The following is a 22,224-nucleotide window of genomic DNA, read 5'->3' on the forward strand; positions in this document are numbered from 1 at the left end:
GTCTTTATCAGCCTCTCTCTGGGCCTCTTCCCCTGCATCTCCCCATCTTGGCGCATCTCTCCACCTAATTATCCTCCACCTTTTGCTGCATAAACCTTAGTCTGTTTGTCCTCGGCACAACTCATACTATATTTCCTTCAAACCAAGTCTTTCTCTTAACTCATATTCATCTTCCACTGACTGTGTGACACAGCATACATTCCACATAGTCATTTTCATTTCTGTTCTTTCCATCTTGCTTCCTGTTCTTCATTCATGTCTCACACTCACAGAGCACAGTACTCCTCACACAGTTCTCCGAAATGTTTCTCTTCAAAGCCAGAGGAGCTCCTTTAGAAGTTAGAATGGGGCACATCTCCCAGAATTTCTTCCATGCAGGGTGTTGCACTATGACAAGGCCAAAAACATTTTAAACTATTATGTTCAGCTATAGTATATAACAAGTAGGCTTAGATACTGCTGTGCTTTTCTCTCTAATGGGAAATATGCTCTGTATGTTACTAAGGGCTTAGCTAATTAAAGTCTCCTGGGTTGTCTTTATATAGAAGTCTCCCTAGACCTAGCACCTTCTCTGCACTCATGCGTGGAAACGCTTTGTGTTTCCTTTTAGCAGTTGTCAGTGTGATATTTAAACTTAGTTGTCTCCTGTGCCATGGGACTAGCGTGCATTCAGAAACACCGCAGAAGCAAGCTTTGTTTTTACAAATATTTTCTGGTGTTTCTAATATTTTGCTCAGTGAGCGAATATCTTTTTAAATAGCATTTTATAATATCATGAAATTTATAACCAAATCCAAATAGACTTGTAATAGTAAAAGTAGCTTTCATACACAACAGTCTATAACTCAAGCAATGTATAAAGTTGCTTTTCATACTATTGCTGTTGGTTGTGAGGGGTTTGTTGCTAATTGAAATTCTTATTTCTTATATGTGACCATTTTGAAAGAAAAACCCAATGCAAAATTAATTTATATTCAAGTCGCAAGCGAACATGTTGGATGGAATGTACCATGACAGCAGGTCCTTCTGGCATTTGTGAAATGTTGAATCATTATAATCTTCATATATTACAGTCATGGAGTTGCTTTAGTATGACATCAATACTGAGTGCATGTTTATTCGCTGAATGAAAGACACCTTACAGAGCCACAATTAGAGTGCTTGTTTCCTGTTTATTACTTAAGTGACTTTTGTTTTCCTTCCTTGCGTTTCTGAGCATCTTTTAACTTAACTGTCTGACTTGGAACAGCAGGAAAAAGTGAGCTGGTGTTGTAGACGTTCGTGCAAGCTGCTGATGTGACAGTGCATCCCCTGCTCCTCATACAACTCAATTAGTGTTTCAGTTAGTTATTTTGGGAATCTGTTTTGTATCAGGAGTGGCTATCAAATGAGTAACAGAGGAAGATATATAAAATACACAACTAGTAATAACCTCTCTCAACGTAAATTTGAAACAATAAGTTCATTAGTAATGGAGGTTGCAAAGAACATTTCTCTGTTTTAAGACAGATGGTTTTGAAAATTTGCAAATTGCTTCTAAATGGGAGTTTTTCAAATTTAAAAATTTTTGTATAGTGCAGTCTGTATGAGATATCTCAATGAAAACTGGACGCTCCCAACGGATAACCTGGAAGAATAAGTGTACCAAATTTCCACCTAATCAGTCTACTGGGAGCCGAGTTGTTTCATATGGATAGGCAACCAGATGTAACGATGACAGTGGGAGCTTTTCCCTTTTGATGCAAACGCCACAGCTAAAAATCCTACAATTGTGCTGTTTCCATAGTCAGAAAGTAAGCATGTGATCAATATCTTTCTCCTGTTCTATTTTTTGCTTTACAGGCTCTATTGTCTCGAGGTATTGGAGAGCTGCTGCTGACCTCTGATAATATTGATGGACTGATGAAAGGAAATGTGGATGGAGGTAAGACAATTCACCCTAGTAATGTGAGGATGTTTTTGCCCCTTGTGCACCTGACAGTTTAGCTTGTTTTGACTTAAATATGTAGTGTAGTGTAGTGTTTTTCTACCAATATGATTTATTGTTACCTTTGTCTTCTCAAATGTTTTCAGGCGTGGTTATTAGTAGTTATCTGAATATATTTATATCTATGCTAATATTTCATTAGAATTTAAAAGCCCATCACTGGGCTGTGTGAATCCTCAGGCTGTGGAGCAGTGGTAGAGTCTGAGTTCCATATCTTAAGTGCTGAGTCAAGCAGCCTGCATCAACAGCTTCTAGAGTAAAACAAGAAATGGATTGCCTTCATTGTGCTTAAAATGTAACTCTTTGTGTAACTTAACTGAAGACCTTTTTTTCAATAGTGAATTGTTTAAAACTAGATTATTAGGAAATCATTCAAACTTGCAGGAACTGAAGAACAAAGTCTATGTAGCACATACTTTTTCCTGTTTAAGTTTCTGGAGTGATTTACAAAGACGTGCATTTATTGGACCCACTGGATGGAGCTCTGTTGGTAACTCAAGAAATTGTTAGCTAGAGCTAACTGTCCAGTTTTACATTTTCAACCAAAATAAAAATGTTAAAAAATTAGGAATGGTCCATATAGTGCTTCCTTGTAAATTTTACTTAAGTGATAGTACAGAAAATCATTTTATGATATATTACAAGTGATTGTACTGTACAATAATATACAATCCATTACATTTACAGTAAGGTGATACACAAGGGAGCATATTTGGAGCACCAAAAGTGATCCCTGGTTATTTGACAGGCTGATTGCCAAAGAAAAGGTTTTAGAATTGCAGCTATTCAGGATGTCTTATTCTAATGTGAGGCACTTGGGGTGGAAGAGGCGGGAGGTCCAGTGGAGATGTGGAAGTGTTGTCAGAGGTTGTCTCAACAATCCTCAGATCTGAAGGCAAAAAGAGAAAACACACAAGTGATAGTGCCATTGCCATTCCATTGTCCAGGGTTGAATTACATGTGTATGACAATACACAAATAAATGTAGAGTAAAATGGACAGGGAATTGAATGCAGTGAATAAATTAAATGATATTTAATTTGCAATTAAACGCATTGGGCCAAATGAAGTAAACAAGCTACACAGACAGACAGATTGGTACAGGTTGGCTTAATGCTTCAGTCTACATCAACCTTTACAGATCTAGATATACTTGATTGTATGTTACTGTACAGTACAATCCCAGTGTCTGTGATTGGATTGGATTCTTTAAAAACAAAAGACTAAACCTTTGCTTCTTTTCTTGTTTTTATGGTATTTTGAATCTTTGCATGCCCTTTTGTTTGTTTTGCATTTTGACTAAAGTTGCTCAGTTTTTCTAGTCTTTCTGGTTACGATCCTCCTTTCATCCATAACTTTGATTCATTTTCTGGCCCTGTTACTGCCTCTCTGCTTCTCACTGTCATCAGTATAATTTTTGTAAGTGGGGTGAAGAAAAACTTTGGCAATTGTGTAGTACTATGGCTTTTAAATTTCTGTGTCATCTGTTGAAGCACTATAGACATTGCATCTATGCTGCTTGGTTCTTCATTTTCCATGGTAGATCAAGAGACGGCTGTAATTGAACTTGTTTAAAGAATAATACTGAATTACATCTTTTATAGGTAATAGACTTGACAGTTCTCCGTGTTGGAATACCAATTACAGCAGACATGCAATGTACAGAGGCTGTGTTTACTTTGCATGAGTGGTTCAATTATGTTTCTCTTTTATCTAGCAGATGGAGGGCCAGACCAAATAAAATTCTCTTCCACAAAGCAGAAATGCTGCTTATTCCACTAATAAGCTGTACATGTCCAGAGGCAGCAGAGTATCACCAAAAAGTTAAACATCTACTGCTGTGCATGACAATTGATAGGAGTTACTGCTTCTTACTTATCTGTTTGAATTTTTATATGTGAATCCAGCAAGCAATAACCAAAACATAATTACCATTCAGTTTTTGGTGGTCTGGAACAGTAGTTTCCAAGTTCAGTCTTGTTTATTTTTTTTCTCTTATTCTGCTTTTCAATAAGCACAGCAGTGTGAGATTTACATTTATAATAAATATAGATACGTCTGCATTATTGCCTTAGCATTTCTCTCTTTTGTTATTTTCCTGTTTTCCTTTTCTTTTCTCATTTTCCTGCTTTAATTTCACCTTTTTTGTCCCCTTATTTGCAGTCCAATAATGACAATTGACAGTAAATGAAGTAGTCATCAGAACAGACAGCATAAAATGATGAAAGGCTGCAACTGCTTGTGTATCAGAACCATTGTTGTGCTCATTAGTAAATAATAGCCAGGACAACAAAAAAATGGGAGTGAAACTTATTATAAGGATGACGAAAATCTTAAAAATAAATATAAAAACATTAAAGTATCCCCATGTGACATATATACTGTTGTAAACAAAGAATCTGGGAAGTAACAGTTTGTTTAGTTAAGTTAGAAGTCCAATTAAAAGTTAAGTTGGTTGGAGTGAAAACCTGAGCCAAAGTGGTCCTCCAGGACTGAACTTGGGAACTGTTGGCGCCAAAATATAGCAACTTGGTAATGTATATGTAATATTGCTTATAAGTGCAAATGTATTTTATTTATTGATAGGGAAGTTAGGATGTTTTCCCAAAATTGTCTTGATTTTTCTGTTTTGTAAATCTTTCCAGTGTTGGCAACTGTCAATCTTCAAAAGCTAAAACCCATCCACATCAGCTCTCTGGAATCCCACCAGGTAAGCCTCACAAGATAATGTCAAATAAACATTTCCTGTTTGGGGATGCAGAGAACCAAAGCCTAATGGCAATTTGGGCACAGCGGGTTTATACACATTATAGCTGAATGCGAAGAAAAACATGTCTGGAGTGGTCATATCACTCTGTAGCTCACATTAAAGATCTGCATTAGGAAGTTGAATCCCCATGACAAAATGTAGGAGAGTGCATGAAGAAAATGTAGTCTTTTCTTGGAAGATTCAATGGTCAGTGGTCACATTTATGTTCTAAGACTTGTATACATTTAATAAAGTGCCTACGGTTGTGGCTAAAATATTGGCACTGCTGGATTTTTTTCAGATAATGCACTAATTCTTCCACAAAATGTATGAACTTCCAAAATGATTGATGTTAATATATGTATTTCATTTATTTATATTAGAAAAACACAAAAAAACCTGCTGAAAAAAAGCCAAATCTATTCTTACTAATTTTTTCACCTTACAGACTGTAGCTTTGTTTTTAAACATTGGTTGGCATTCAACTTCTGTATAATTTATAAGTTCATATGTGTTGATTGTCTTTCTTCATTTTGTATAGTGGAAACTTAAGTTTGTAAAGTAGTGTAATGTCATGATTGGTGGTGTGGTGGCACAGGGTTGGTGCTTCCTCAAAACTCTTATGGCATGGGTTCAGTTCCCAGTTATTCTGTGTCATTTCTGATCCACGTTTTAAGGGTGCAATACAAACCGGAATGTTATGGATTTTTTTTTTTGTTGTCAATTGACCTGATACGAGTGTGTGTATATGAATTGGTGCTCATTTGTATCCTGCAATGGGCTGTTGCCCCATATAGGTTTGGTTTAAAATCTAGCTGTCCATTAAAACCTCAGTTGGAAAAGATGGAGGTTGCAGCTAAGGACTTAAACTCAGAACCAAATTGTTGCTAGTTCAGTCCTAATAGCTTGTCCCCACAAGTAAGCTGTTCCATTTGTAAATAAAAACATAGCCAACATCCTGAGAAAGTGGAGTTAATTATCTTATACTTTAATGTATTTTTTAAGGTTGTGATTTGTAAATTAAAAAATATAAATTAACAGTTACAATGTTAAAATGCATAAACTTTTTTTGTGACCTTCTTTTCACATCTGAATAATCTTTAAACATTTGAGGAATGGAATAGTAACATGTAGCCTATCTTAACAAAGAATATCTGTCGTGCAAGTAAAAAACAAGTACGACTTGTTTGAAATGAACAATAAGATTATTGTAGCTGTTTTTCTAATGATGTTTACGAGGGCGGTTTCAATAGGCTACAAGAGACATATGAAGAAGACATAGTTTGCATGTACTGTATGTGTAATGATCCATTTTGTGTAAATCTGCACTAAAAAAGTATCATTTTGCTTTTTGTGATTATTTATCTTGCATGCCAAACCTCTTCTGGCCAAGGAGGCAGAGCATGTATTAGCCTTTTGTGATGGAACAGTGACATCTAGTGCTTACTGCCACTTTTTTTTGGTCTTAGCTAAACTAGGTGGTCTGAGATTTCAGCTGTAATTCTGCATTATGCATATTTTTTAAGATCTTTTAGGGGTTACATCTAAGACTAATGGGATTCATTCTGCCTTTCTTGAATATGTTTTCAGCCTCACAAACCAAAGATGGTGATGGAGTTCTGGACTGGATGGTTTGATGCTTGGGGTGACTTACATCATGTGTTTAATGCAGAAGGTTAGCAACATTTAAATCATAAGAAATTGTGTGATTGCTTTTTGCTTAATGACTCCATTTTATGAAATGAGGTGTAAGCAACAGTCTCTGTAATGATATCTTTTATTGGCTACTCACTATAGAGCAGGGGCACTCTGCTTTAGATCTTCTGTTGAATTTGTAAGTCATTGACATTTACTGACTAGTAATTGTCCAAGCACAGCAATATTCTCTTAATTAAAATTATATTTATTACTTTGCTGTTATTGTGCAAATTGTTATTATTGCATATTAATATTCAGGTCAGGTTTGGGAGCATGTACTGGTACAGTGCGTTGCCACACCCAAAACATGACAAAACAGCTCAGGATCCCTGTTGGCAATCCCCCAGGCAAACATGCAGTCCAGTCCCACCCTCCAGAAATTACCATCTATCTGCTGCAGCCAGGTGTTACATGAGCATCCCCTTGGCCTGGATAAGCCCTTCTGGACTCCAACAATGAGGATTCTGTGAGCCGGTTCACCCTTGGGGAATCGCGCCACATGGCTGTATTGATGTAACTGACACTCCCTCACAATGCAGGTAATATGCCTAATTCGGGACTCCATGAGCAACTGCATGTTCGACTCCACGAGCAACTGGTTGTTCAACACACAGTCAAGCCAGCAGTACCCAACTATTCTCTGAAGAGACACAGTACCAAAGGAGTCCAGTCTTCGTCACAGGTCACTGGATAGCGTGCATGTCTTGCAACCATATTGCAAAACAGGGAGAAGCAGGACTCTAAAGACTTGGACCTTCATCCTTTTGCAGAGATATTAGGAGCACCACACACCCCTTTCCAGCGACCTCATGACCCCCATGCTCTCACTCACTACCTGTTTACTGACTTCATAGGAAGAGTCACCAGAGATATGAATGTTGCTGCCATACATTAATAGTATTACTATTATTAACAACCCATGGGTTCTTCTGTGTGTACCATACTTCTGTCCTCATATTTTTAAACATATGCTTGTTAGGATAATAATAATAATAATAATAAATTTTATTTATATTGCACTTTATAAACAAGGGTGACATGATTATGTTCTGTAGTAAACTGCTGATCTGCCCAGTGTTGTCTGCTATCCTGACCCTTTTGATGCCAAGAAAGGTTTAAGTTCTTATAACCCAAACTTCTAATAAGTGGGTGTAGTAATGATTGACTACAGGGGCTTTGTATAGAAATATTTCTCAGATATGGCTACATACCATTATGAGGGGGTACACCTTTTTAATTTTGTCATGTCTGTGGCAGAGAGCCTTGGATTTTACAGCTTACTGAGAACCTTAGGGCCCTTTGGATGATGGACTGTGGCTATCAAAGTGACCGGTCTGACATGGCTAACTGTTGTCCACAGTCCTAGGTTCGTTGTAATTGTAGCACCACACAGTAGCAAAATGGCTAAGGCCTTCAAAAATATTCCCAAAATACAGGCCAGAGTCCTAACTGGCCTGCACAAAAAGATAGCTGCCTATAGGGGAGCCTGACCCTGAGAAACTGGGAAGCCCCAAACAAGGAGAACTGGCATAAAATTAGTAATGTCCTAAAATATATCAAGAATATGAAAAAAAAAATCAATTAACTAATTGATTAATTACATTTGTATACTGTAACACTTTTCTCACTATTCAAAGCACTTTACCTAGATATAGGGGAACCACTTCAACCACAACCAGTGTGCAGCACCCACCTGGATGATGCAGTGTCAACCATTATTGTGCCAGCACACTCACCACACATTAGGTATTAGGTAGTGAAGGGGTGAGAGAGAGATAGAGACAGTTGTGGACAGGGAATGATTAGGGGGCCAAAGTGGATAAGGTCATGGTGGGCAATTTAGCCAGGTCTTTGGGAAACACTATACTCTTTTCAAAAGATTTTCAGGGATCTTTAACGACCACAGAGAGTCAGGACCTCAGTTTTATATCTCATTCAAAGGCAACAGTTTGATAGTACAGTGTAAGTGCCCCCACAAGCCTCAACAACAATTTTTCCGGCAGCAACCCAATTAATATACCTCACAAGATGGTGAACTATATAACTCTGGCTTGAAGAGACAAGTCCCCCAAGGAACCTTTATAAATGAAAATATTTACTGACCACAGAAGGAGACAACAAAAGGCTCAAAAAAGTAGTCAAAATAAAGGTAATCCAGAGCACACATATCCAGAAGAATAATTAAATAAAAAGTCCGAAACTTAGCAAAAACAAAGAAGTAACGACATGTATGCAACCATCCTTTAGAGCGCATTTAATGAACTGCAAGAAGCTGACTTTACCAGCCTGCTTTGAAAGAGCAGAGGTGGTCCAACCTCTTGGGACTCCACCCACAAAATACAAGGAACATAGTAGAACACAGTCACACATATCGAAACTAAAAAATAAATGACAAATAAGTCAAAGATTACTAAAATAGTAATACATTAAACACATCTACTAAGTAATAATTTAATAGAAAAATATAAACAGAGACAACCAAAATAAATGAACAATACTGAAAACTGAATAACCTAGGCTATAACATAGCAAGGTTTTGTTAAATTTGTTCTAACAAAACCTTAATTATTATTAGCACAGTCCTGTCTCAATACAGCTCTGTGTTGTCCAGTTTGATTGATGCTAATGATGACAAACGCAGTGGGAATTTTTTACATTTTTGTCAGTTTTGGTTAATTTTCCACCTGTTAATGGAACATGTGAAGCCATCCATTGTAACAGCCTTTTGAAGGTTAATCCAGGCTTACTGTAACTACTGTACCTTCCATAAACACACAAACACAGTAACATTGATTGGGCTTAACCTAGCCTATAAGTGACAGAGGTGTTCAAACTAATTCATGTTCAATTTTTGGACGTGTATTAATTTTTCCACATATAGTGGTTTCTTTTCTTTCATGGACATTTGCGTGGTGTGTGTCTCAGATTTTAAGACACAGTTTCTCATTCTGTACAGGTTGGAAAGACTTAAAAGTAATATTAACATTAAATTATAAAATTTCTGTGCAGCTATCAGTACCTAATAAGCCATGATTCCCCCTGTTGTTTGTCATAGTTTCAAAGGGAGTGTCTGCCAGCCTTTTGTGTTAAGGGCAGTAATAAATGTTGGTAGGCCTCCGGCAGACGTTGAGATGGTCATCAGTCAAGTTTGACTGGTTTTTGGATTTAAAAATGCCTTACCTAGTAAGTTGATCCAAAGAATGGTGAAGCAGTATTTCCTGTAAGATGTTTTTTTGATACAGGAATCCAGTCAGACTAGATATATTTTCTGTCATTTGTTTTTTTTTTTTCCATATGTTCCAGAAAAGTAAATGAGAACACGTATTAAAGCTGTCATTTCAATTTAATTCATAAAATTTTCAAAATGGAATATGAACTCCTCAGAGGTACCTCAATATTGACTTCTGTGCACTGTGATCAACTTACTGGGCATTCCAGATTTAAATGAGCTTTGAATACTGTAACCACTCAGCTATGGGCAGTTTTTTTTTTTTTTGCTACCCTAGAAATTTTAAACATCTTTTAAAATAAACAAGAATTGAAAAACTATTATTAGTTTCAGTCAAAAATTGAAAAAAAATGAAAAATTGTAAAGTGTAGAATTTTTCTTCAAAACATCAAAAGCTTGGACAAAATCACTAATACCGTTCATAAGAATTCAGTTTATTTTTGTGAGAAACAGGTGATTATGTTACCATTCCCATACATTTACAAGAGGGAATGTAATCTTTCTGTGGCCATCACAAACACATTTAATGAGTATTATAGCAACCCCAGCAAATACCTGATCTACTTCATGGCTGAATCCTAGTACTAGTTGTGGTGCTGCAGTGCAGTGCTGCACAGAAGTTGGGCACTAATTCAGACAGGGAGAACTCAGCTGACATCAACAGGAAACACTCCACTTCCAGATATCACAAGTTCACAGCAGACCACCTGCAGTTACCACAGTACAAATGTATTGACTAGAAAGGATTGTGGAGTTTTTCTGCAACAGAGAACTCTTGGTGTAGTCAGCAGTGTTTACAGTGTAGATGTGTGGAGTGGAGTGGTGAACACTGACCACCTGCATTTACCATAATGTTTTCCCCTTGTTTTAATCAAATGGCCCATATAGTAGGGTACAGTTATGAGTAACGTTTTTGTTATTCACATGTATACAACATGGAGGGATGAAGAAAACAAAAGTACAAAACAAGATCTGAGAACAGGTCTCATTCTGTAAAGTAAGCATTCACAAATATTGACAAAGTGTCTACATCCTTCTTATTTTTCTGCTTTTCTTCTACCTTTGGACTTAAAGCACACCAGTGTATGGTACGTTTTCTTTGCTTATCTGTGAGGTCCTTTGTTTAGTAAAAACAGTTATTTAAACCCAATCATCTGTTATGATTTTTCCCAATTCCCACACCTGGGATCAAAACAAAAATCTCTTAAACTGCTTATGTTCTTTCTATTATCACTTCACACTGCACTTTTTTTGCAGTGCTGCTCAGATGAGTGTAGCCCAGCTCATATTTACTAATTAATCAAATGTGATGCATGACATTATACAGCATAAGCAGATGACCTCCTTTCTTAGGATTCCATTCCTCTAGAGTTTCTTAACATTTTTTCTAAGGCAAGCCCCTTAATCATGTGACCTGGCATGACAGCTAACCATTCTGCTGATGTTTAAGGCAGGGGGCACGTGTACAGACAACCCACTATTTTAAAGCCAGTCTTCTTTATGTGTTTTGTGGTAACACACACAGGAAGTTTCCTTTTAAAAAGTGCATTCCTGCAAAAATCACTGAAGTGGTTGTTCATTCTGTTGTGCTTTGCGGAGCTGCATGCAGGAAAGTTGCTTCAGAAATTGTCTGTTTGATTTGGACATTTACAGGCTTGAAGAAACTATGCTTTAAAACATGTCCAGTTTTGTACTTTGTGGTGAAGCTTGCCAGTTTTTATTTCATTGTCAACCATGTCTAAGAAATCTAAAGTAAAATCTTTTTTTTTCTTCCACCAGAGATGGCAAATGTTGTCATGGAAATCCTTAAGAAAGAAATGTCCATTAATCTTTACATGTTCCATGGAGGTACCAACTTTGGCTTCATGAGTGGTGCCATACAGTCTGACATGTACATGGCTGACATCACCAGTTATGGTAAGAATCGTTTTAGATTTTTTGGCTACCAGTATCTAATATATAATAAAATGGTACAATCTGTGTGTTTGTGTCTGGTCCCTCCGAGTAATCTGATTGGCCAGTTTGGTCTTTGTTTGATTGGTTAATTTTGGTTTGATTGCTCAGTTAAGCACTGGGCAAGACCGGTTGACATACATGAGGATATTGAGAAAGGCTGCTCAGTTCAATTCTTGAATGACAGTTTTTTTTTTTTTTTCAAAAAGGGAGTTAAAATGAAGCATTTAAACAGCAACAATGTGAAAAATATACCAAGCATTGTTGGGTTGCTAAATACTAACACAGTGCAGCTCAAATCTCCTTCCATTGACAGAAAATATAAACTGGACAAAGGCAAGAAATCGAAGAATGTGAGGAGCAGGCTTTATGCAAACAGGATTGAAAGTTAATGCACTGGCCAAGACAGGCTGAGACACACCTGTATAGCCAACAAACATGTAGGTCTATCATTGACAGTACTAATACATCAATCGATAGAAAATATTTTTAAATGTATATTTTAAATGTATCACCTTTTTTGACAGGTACATAGCTACTGATTATTATTTTTTATTAAATATTATCAAATTGTTTTTGTAGAAGTGTTGCCAAAGTGCAGTCCAACAGTAAATTGTTAATTTTTAGATCACCTTTACCTAATTTAAAACACGAGGGGAAGACAGAGAGCAGTTAATTATTGAAATAAACTGAAATAGAACCTGATGTTAGAGCTTACTTTTACATGTTGTATAAATAAGGAATGAGATAGGAATAAAAAAGTAATTCAGAAAACCTATAATTTTGAAAACCTTCAAAACAGAATCTACACAATAAAAAAACATACCATAACTGGAACTATACATGTACAAAGTTTTAATCATTTTAAATGTATTTTGAGTGAAACCTATATGAGTAAAGAGAGTAAGCTTTATCTGCTTCTGTTTGGCTCAGACAGGTTGTAGAATTTTACTAACCTAATAAAGTGCTATTGTATCTTACTAGCTGTTAGTCTGGTCCGGGGTAACACATATTGCTCTGTCTCCTCACCTTTTCACAGATGTTAATGGGAAATATGATTATGTTCTAAAAAAAATTAAAGTTAAAGTTTTATATTTAATAATGTTTATACGGAATATCCATGTTACTAAACGAGAATGGTAAACCGGATGGACGCAGGGACATCCGGCCATGGGCCGTGGACGCAAAAGACATACTGCGCAGGCGCCCCCCACAAACCCCCCCCCCCCCCCCCCCCCCTCCAAGCAACGGAAACCGGATGGAAAGCAACGTAAAATAAGAAATGAGGCGCCGCGCCCATAGCACACAGAAAAAAGGAGTCAGATGCCGGCGCCACACGAAGCCCATGACACACAAAACGGAACACACACAAAGAAGAGGATTGAGACCCACGACACACAAAGCCCCCCTCCAGTAACTGAAATAAGAAATGAGGCGACGCTCCCCTAGAACACCAAAAAGAAAGGAGTCAGATGCAAGCGCCACATAGCACACGAAACGGTACGCACACAAAAAAGAGGATTCAGACCCACGACACACAAACACCCCCTCCACTAACAGAGATAAAAAAAAAGTGAGGCAACGCGCCCCTAGCACACAAAAAAAAAGAAGTCAGACGCGAGCGCGACACAAACCCATTGGACACGAAACGGGACAGACTACGGACATAGCACACTAAATATACACAAAAAGGTGGATTCAGACCCACGACCACACTAACATAAATAAGAAATGAGACACAAAGCCCCATTACTGAACGAACCGTCCGTATTAAACATACGTCATCTGAACACGTTCAAATTATGCAGCATAGATCGATCTCATTACACTGATGCACTATTAACCGTTCAACCACAGAAAAGGCTCCATATTAAACATACAAAAATGGGCAAGGCTCAATACAAACAATGAACGCCGTAAACTGCAACGGGCTTCTCACACACCACAGGCAAATCGATTACAGCTCCAGAATAGCACGTCCCAAATCCTGCACATACAACAACGCGCCTCTCAAACGGCACAAGCAAAAGATACACGTCAAGGACATCAACGACAGACACCTGCTAAACGATTGCGCCAGTTAGCTGACAACGCGTTCAATAATAAGTCCACTATTCATGAAAATTCCTTGGGATTAATGAATGTCATTTGCAATCATTGTCATTCACTTAACTTCCCTGAAGAAACAAATGGCAATACAAGTAATGAATTTACACATTGTTGTCAAAAGGGTCAAATTAGACTGCCTCCTTTACATTCATATCCTGCATATCTACAGAAGCTTCTAACTAACGAAGTACCTGAAAGTAAAAACTTTATGAACTGCATTACATCCTACAATAGTTCATTTGCTTTTGCATCTACCAGAGTAAATATCAGGTCACCAAAAGGCAATGGCCCATACTGCTTTCGCGTATGTGGACAAATATTACATCGCATTGGAACAGTGCACCCTGAAACAAATCAAGAACGCAAATATGCACAAATCACGTCGGCACCTACAACACGCTTCTGAAACTGCGGAAGAAAAAATGTCTCGGCTCCAAAAACATGTCACTCTTTATTCAAAATACCGGTCCCAATCACAGAAACATCGGTATCCACTATGAAAATGAACAGTAACAATGCACGTGACATCCGTCTTGCCACACTATTAATTATAGATGAATGTACAATGGCATCCAGTCACTTACTCAACACCATTGATAAACTTCTACAAATGTTGATGAATAATAATATTCCCTTTGCAGGAAAGGTACTTTTATTAGGAGGAGATTTTAGACAGTGCTTAACTATTGCTCCACTTGCAATGCGCTCAGCTATTGTTCAGTCCACCTTAAAATATGCGGACAATTGGCATTGCGTTGATGAATAATAATATTCCCATTGGAGGAAAGGTACTTTTATTAGGAGTAGATTTTAGACAGTGCTTAGCTATTACTCCACATGCCATGCGCTCAGCTATTGTTCAGTCCACCTTAAAATACGCGACGACGTCATACATAAACAACAAGAGACCGAACTACAATACATATACAGGCGCGAGACCTGATTGGTGATAATACGAAGAAACGAACAGTCCGCATATTAACAGTGAGTTCGATCCTCCTTATTACTTATCCATATTCCTAACGATAGAGATCAAACAAGTCATCAATTCACGATCACGGGTACAAAACTAGATGGCTCGAGTAACGGGACCACAAACACGAACCCGCATCAAAAAAAAAAAATTCATGTAGTCGCCTACAACGCGCTTCTAAAGCCGCGGAACAAAAAATGTTACGCGGACAATTGGCATTGCTTTCAAAAGATACACTTGGTACAAAACATGCGATGTCCAGATCCCGAATATAACAATTGGTTATTACAACTAGGACATTGTACACTCACCAATACAGATGGACTTCACCCAGATATTATTACAATTCCTCAACCCTTTATCTGCGACGACTTACTTACGGAGATATTTGGAACAGCGGGCTCATTAGACCAAATACCCCTTTTAACACAACGAACTATATTATGTCCAAAAAATATTACTGTTAATCACATTAATAACCAGGTCATTTCATTACTTCCTGGAGAGTCACACCTCTTTCTAAGCTCTGACAAAGTTTACTCTAATGACGACAATGACCATCTTAATTTCCCCTTAGAATATTTGAACACTATTAACCCAGCCGGATTACCACAACACAGTCTTAGCCTTAAAAACGGAACAATAATCATGCTATTAAGAAACCTTAACACTAAACAGGGTTTATGCAATGGTACATGTTTAGTCGTCTACACCATAACACACAATGTTATTCAAGCAACAGTTCTTACAAGATCACATGCTAACAATACTGTTCTAATTCCTAGAATTGACCTTACAAGTTCTGACCTGGAATTACCTTTTACACTTAAACGGAAACAATTCCCCATTAAACCTGCCTTTGCCATGACCATCAACAAATCACAAGGACAAACCATGGACAAGGTTGGCATCTACCTATCTGAGCCCGTTTTTGTACATGGACAACTTTATGTGGCCTTCTCACAAGTTCGACGTTCATCTGACGTTAAAGTTAAGGTCATAAATGCTCCATGCCAAGGAAAACTCATTCAAGGACAAGACACCATCTTTACTACTAATGTTGTTTACAAAGAAATTTTCCAATAAACCTTTACACTGTGCCAAACACTTTATTGTTTGCTTCCTATCTGCGTCATCTACACCTTCACACTATGCTATATCTCATTCATACATCACGCTCTTTGTAATTTCCCAACACCAGGGGTTGGCGAGCGAAGCGAGCAGGGGGCGGAGCCCCCTAGTATAAAATATAGCGTGTGTGTATGTATACCATTAGCCAAGACAATATTAATGTTGATTTTTAATTTGTTTTTCAGCCAAGACAATATTAATGTTGATTTTTAATTTGTTTTTCACACATGACTGCAAAGCCCCATTTTCATCAGCCATTCCTTCAGTGTCATACTGGTAAACTCCCTTAGCTTACTCTTATTTAGAGATTTTAAATGATAATTGATTATTTGAGAAGCATTGCTATGATAACAGACAGGCAATTGTGGTGTGCCAGTGCACCCTACTGGTCTGGACTTTAGGCAGTGTTCCATGGCTGAAACCTTGTTTTCAGAAACCAATGAGTTGTTGTACAATGTAGGCCTTGGACCACTTGTGTTGCGGTTCCTGGTCACTTTAGTCTGTTATGTTCCCACTGTATAATAGGAACTGTAACCTTTATGCAAAATTTGTGATGTACAAAGAAGAATGATGCGGTGTGAAGTGAACCTCTTTCAGGAGTCCCCCATCCCAATCCCTTTTTCCTTATTGTTTTGACACACACTGGACTTCACTGAGGAGATCACTGCTTTAATGCAACGCATGGCGTGGCGCATCCAGACGGTAGCTATGAAGAGTGATTCCGTATGAAGTGTGATGTGATCGGGATTGCACAGGTGATGTTTGTGACTTCACTGGGAGATTATTGCTTCACTGCAGTGCATGGCACAGGAGGTGGCTATAAAGAGTGATTCAGTGTGAAGTGCAGAACTCCATTTTCACCAATAACTCTCCAAAGTCCAAACTATTAGCAAATTTGCAAGATGGCATCAGTGCTTATGGTAAACCAGTCAGCTCAATTCATTGCCCAAGCACCACCCTTGATAGTGCCTGTTGAACGAAAAGTACATACCTTGGAGTAGGAGCTAAAAAATGTAATAGGAATTAAAATGAACAAGTTCCTGCAGTGGGAATGTTACAAAAGTTCCTGAGTTTCTAAAAAGTCCCTGAAAAAAATTCCTGTGGTGGGAAAGCTTTTGATACTGTAGCATTCGCTACCATTTGGTATAAATTTGTCTCACCAACTTCGGTGTGTATAGTAAGATGCTTTTTTTTCAGCTAATATCATAACCCTTTATTGTGTGGCTATAATGCTAGCATTATGTAGTTTATGTAATTGTATATTTTAGTTTCTGTGGTGTTTACATCTATCTCTCTGCAAAATGATATTTATTCTAAAGTATGTTATATAAAAATAAAGATCAGATGTTTTAATAACTGCATGTGTCTTTTAGATTATGATGCACCTTTATCTGAAGGAGGGGATTATACAACAAAGTACACTCTTCTAAGGGATATCTTCAGTCGCTATCATGGTAAAAATAGGATTTTATTCTAGTAAAACATTTTTTATTATTAGTTTTTTTTACTAATAACAAAATAAGGACCTAATGGCTCTGTCTGTCTGATAGGGGAAAGTTTACCAGATATGCCTGGATTATACCCAAAGATGAACTATGATATTTCAACTGTATATCAATATATCACCTTGTGGGAGGCTTTGAAGTTTACTGAAGAGGTAAGCACAGCCACTACAAATACTTTATATGTCTTAATATGTTTTCTGGGGTGTGAGCTTAGCATAGATAATTTAAATCTCAATATATAACATATAAAGTGTATGGTGGTGTGTAGATATAGAAATATATTTATAGCTATTTCAAAACAAGTTAGTGTTTGGATACCCTAAATTTGTAAAAATAAATCATTTTGTGTGCCTTTTATTAATTTGAAATAAAGGTGGGATAGTTGGGCTCCATATTAACAAATGACTAGTTCATGTCCACATTTAGCCACAAGTGCCTCTTGATATGTATGCTTATTCTTTTCCAACAGACATATTTTCATCTGCAGCTACATATCATACAAATCTATTCAGTCGTTTTTTGAATGCTTTAGATAATAATAAAAACATGCAATACTATTACAAAATTTCCAGATACTGTATTTTCATTGTACAGATGTAAGCTAATGTATAGCAGCAGCCGTACCACCTGTGATTGTGAATAGGCAATCTATCTGAAGCTAATCATGTTCAGGCCCAGCCAGTACTTGGATGGGAGGCCGTCCAGAAAAAGCTTGAATGGCTGCTGGAAGAAGTGTTGTTGAGGCCATCGGGGGCACTTACCCCGTCGTCTGTGTGTGGATCCCAATGCCCCAGTGCAGTGATCGGAACACTGTGCCGTAAAAATGGAGATGTCCTTCGGATGAACTGTAAAACCGATGTCCTGACTGTCTGTGGTTATTAAAGATGTCTGGACACCTTTTGAAAATGCCCACCACAGCCTGGTCATTCTGGACCCCCTAATCATCCCCTGTCCCTAACTGGCTGTCTATCTCTATCACCCCTTCTCCATCTAATAGCTAATGTGTGGTGAGCTTACTGACACGATGATGGTTGCCATTGCATCATCCAGGTGGGTGATGCACATTGGTGGGTGTTGAAGTGGTTCCTCTTAGTCTAGGTAAAGTATGTAGTGAGAAAAGCACTATATCAATGTAATTAATTAATTAGTTGATTTTTTTTCATATTCTTTATATATTTTAGGGCATTGGAAGCCAAAGCCTCCCAGTTTCCTAGGGTCAGGCTTCTCGGGGTTGATTTTTTACGCAGGCCAGGTCAAAGCATAGAATGTGCCAACAAGGAATAAGGAATGCAGGTGTATTTGAGAAGCTCATCTGCCTGATGTCTCATGTTTTATGTTCCATGACAGAATGAAAAAAAGGGCCTAGATTGTGACTGAACTTGTCATAGATGTACAGCGCATCTGGAAAGTATTCACAGCGCATCACTTTTTCCACATTTTGTTATGTTACAGCCTTATTCCAAGATGGATTAAATTCATTTTTTTCCTCAGAATTGTATACACAACACCCCATAATGACAATGTGAAAAAAGTTTACTTGAGATTTTTGCAAATTTATTAAAAATTAAAAAATTGAGAAAGCACATGTACATAAGTATTCACAGCCTTTGCCATGAAGCTCAAAATTGAGCTCAGGTGCATCCTGTTTCTCCTGATCATCCTGAGATGTTTCTGCAGCTTAATTGGAGTCCACCTGTGGTAAATTCAGTTGATTGGACATGATTTGGAAAGGCACACACCTGTCTACACTGGTGTGAAAAACTATTTGCCCCCTTCCTGATTTCTTATTCTTTTGCATGTTTGTCACACAAAATGTTTCTGATCATCAAACACATTTAACCATTAGTCAAATATAACACAAGTAAATACAAAATGCAGTTTGTAAATGGTGGTTTTTATTATTTAGGGAGAAAAAAAAATCCAAACCTACATGGCCCTGTGTGAAAAAGTAATTGCCCCCTGAACCTAATAACTGGTTGGGCCACCCTTAGCAGCAATAACTGCAATCAAGCATTTGCGATAACTTGCAATGAGTCTTTTACAGCGCTCTGGAGGAATTTTGGCCCACTCATCTTTGCAAAATTGTTGTAATTCAGCTTTATTTGAGGGTTTTCTAGCATGAACCGCCTTTTTAAGGTCATGCCATAGCATCTCAATTAGATTCAGGTCAGGACTTTGACTAGGCCACTCCAAAGTCTTCATTTTGTTTTTCTTCAGCCATTCAGAGGTGGATTTGCTGGTGTGTTTTGGGTCATTGTCCTTTTGCAGCACCCAAGATCGCTTCAGCTTGAGTTGACGAACAGATGGCCGGACATTCTCCTTCAGGATTTTTTGGTAGACAGTAGAATTCATGGTTCCATCTATCACAGCAAGCCTTCCAGGTCCTGAAGCAGCAAAACAACCCCAGACCATCACACTACCACCACCATATTTTACTGTTGGTATGATGTTCTTTTTCTGAAATGCTGTGTTCCTTTTACGCCAGATGTAACGGGACATTTGCCTTCCAAAAAGTTCAACTTTTGTCTCATCAGTCCACAAGGTATTTTCCCAAAAGTCTTGGCAATCATTGAGATGTTTCTTAGCAAAATTGAGACGAGCCCTAATGTTCTTTTTGCTTAACAGTGGTTTGCGTCTTGGAAATCTGCCATGCAGGCCGTTTTTGCCCAGTCTCTTTCTTATGGTGGAGTCGTGAACACTGACCTTAATTGAGGCAAGTGAGGCCTGCAGTTCTTTAGACGTTGTCCTGGGGTCTTTTGTGACCTCTCAGATGAGTCGTCTCTGCGCTCTTGGGGTAATTTTGGTCGGCCGGCCACTCCTTGGAAGGTTCACCACTGTTCCATGGTTTTGCCATTTGTGGATAATGGCTCTCACTGTGGTTCGCTGGAGTCCCAAAGCTTTAGAAATGGCTTTATAACCTTTACCAGATTGATAGATCTCAATTACTTCTGTTCTCATTTGTTCCTGAATTTCTTTGGATCTTGGCATGATGTCTAGCTTTTGAGGTGCTTTTGGTCTACTTCTCTGTGTCAGGCAGCTCCTATTTAAGTGATTTCTTGATTGAAACAGGTGTGGCAGTAATCAGGCCTGGGGGTAGCTACGGAAATTGAACTCAGGTGTGATACACCACAGTTAGGTTATTTTTTAACAAGGGGGCAATTACTTTTTCACACAGGGCCATGTAGGTTTGGATTTTTTTTCTCCCTAAATAATAAAAACCATCATTTAAAAACTGCATTTTGTGTTTACTTGTGTTATATTTGACTAATGGTTAAATGTGTTTGATGATCAGAAACATTTTGTGTGACAAACATTCAAAAGAATAAGAAATCAGGAAGGGGGCAAATAGTTTTTCACACCACTGTATATAAGGTCCCACAGTTGACAGTTCATGTCAGAGCACAAACCAAGCATGAAGTCAAAGGAATTGTCTGTAGACCTCCGAGACAGGATTGTCTCGAGGCACAAATCTGGGGAAGGTTACAGAAAAATTTCTGCTGCTTTGAAGGTCCCAATGACCACAGTGGCCACCATCATCCGTAAGTGGAAGAAGTTCGAAACCACCAGGGCTCTTCCTAGAGCTGGCCGGCCATCTAAACTGAGCGATCGGAGGAGAAGGGCCTTTGTCAGGGAGGTGACCAAGAACCCGATGGTCACTCTGTCAGAGCTCCAGAGGTCCTCTGTGGAGAGAGGAGAACCTTCCAGAAGGACAACCATCTCTGCAGCAATCCACCAATCAGGCCTGTATGGTAGAGTGGCCAGACGGAAGCCACTCCTTAGTAAAAGGCACATGGCAGCCCGCCTGGAGTTTGCCAAAAGGCACCTGAAGGACTCTCAGACCATGAGAAAGAAAATTCTCTGGTCTGATGAGACAAAGATTGAACTCTTTGGTGTGAATGCCAGGCGTCTCGTTTGGAGGAAACCAGGCGCTCATCACCAGGCCAGTACCATCCCTACTGTGAAGCATGGTGGTCGCAGCATCATGCTGTGGGGATGTTTTTCAGCGGCAGGAACTGGGAGACTAGTCAGGATAAAGGGAAAGATGACTGCAGCAATGTACAGAGACATCCTGGATGAAAACCTGCTCCAGAGCGCTCTTGACCTCAGACTGGGGTGACGGTTTATCTTTCAACAGGACAACGATCCTAAGCACACAGCCAAGCTATCAAAGGAGTGGCTTCAGGACAACTCTGTGAATGTCCTTGAGTGACCCAGCCAGAGCCCAGACTTGAATCCGATTGAACATCTCTGGAGAGATCTTAAAATGGCTGTGCACCGATGCTTCCCATCCAACCTGATGGAGCTTGAGAGGTGCTACAAAGAGGAATGGGCGAAACTGGCCAAGGATAGGTGTGCCAAGCTTGTGGCATCATATTCAAAAAGACTTGAGGCTGTAATTGCTGCCAAAGGTGCATCGACAAAGTATTGAGCAAAGGCTGTGAATACTTACGTACATGGGATTTCTCAATTTTTTTATTTTTAATAAATTTGCAAAAACCTCAAGTAAACTTTTTTCACGTTGTCATTATGGGGTGTTGTGTGTAGAATTCTGAGGAAAAAAAATTAATTTAATCCATTTTGGAATAAGGCTGTAACATAACAAAATGTTGAAAAAGTGATGTGCTGTGAATACTTTCCGAATGCACTGTAAACCCTTCGTAAAGCACAGGCTGTGTCAGTTAGTACTCAATTGTCTGTCAGAAAAAGGGACAAGCACGGCTGTGCTGGAAGTTCAGCATAGTCACTAAATTTCATATGCTTACCAATTTTCAGTAACATAAATTAGGGCGATGAGATCACCAACTGCGGTCAGTGAGTCTAACATACCCAACCGCTAATGTGACATCAGCTTTAGGGATGTTGAAAGACAGCTGAAGAGTCCAGAGCAAA

General features: G+C 38.4%; 1 protein-coding gene across 1 annotated transcript in view; it reads left to right on the forward strand.

The window, feature by feature from the left end:
• Nucleotides 1-22,224, forward strand: part of LOC114658232 (beta-galactosidase-1-like protein 2) — a 112,131-nt gene that overhangs the window by 56,801 nt on the left and 33,106 nt on the right. The window contains exons 7-12 of the mRNA XM_051932136.1: nt 1,843-1,924; nt 4,633-4,697; nt 6,327-6,411; nt 11,443-11,580; nt 17,203-17,283; nt 17,380-17,486. Of these exons, the coding sequence (XP_051788096.1) occupies nt 1,843-1,924; nt 4,633-4,697; nt 6,327-6,411; nt 11,443-11,580; nt 17,203-17,283; nt 17,380-17,486 (558 nt within the window). The remainder of the gene's footprint in view (nt 1-1,842; nt 1,925-4,632; nt 4,698-6,326; nt 6,412-11,442; nt 11,581-17,202; nt 17,284-17,379; nt 17,487-22,224) is intronic.

Source organism: Erpetoichthys calabaricus, chromosome 9 (genome assembly GCF_900747795.2).
Source record: "Erpetoichthys calabaricus chromosome 9, fErpCal1.3, whole genome shotgun sequence".
Lineage (NCBI taxonomy): Eukaryota > Metazoa > Chordata > Cladistia > Polypteriformes > Polypteridae > Erpetoichthys > Erpetoichthys calabaricus.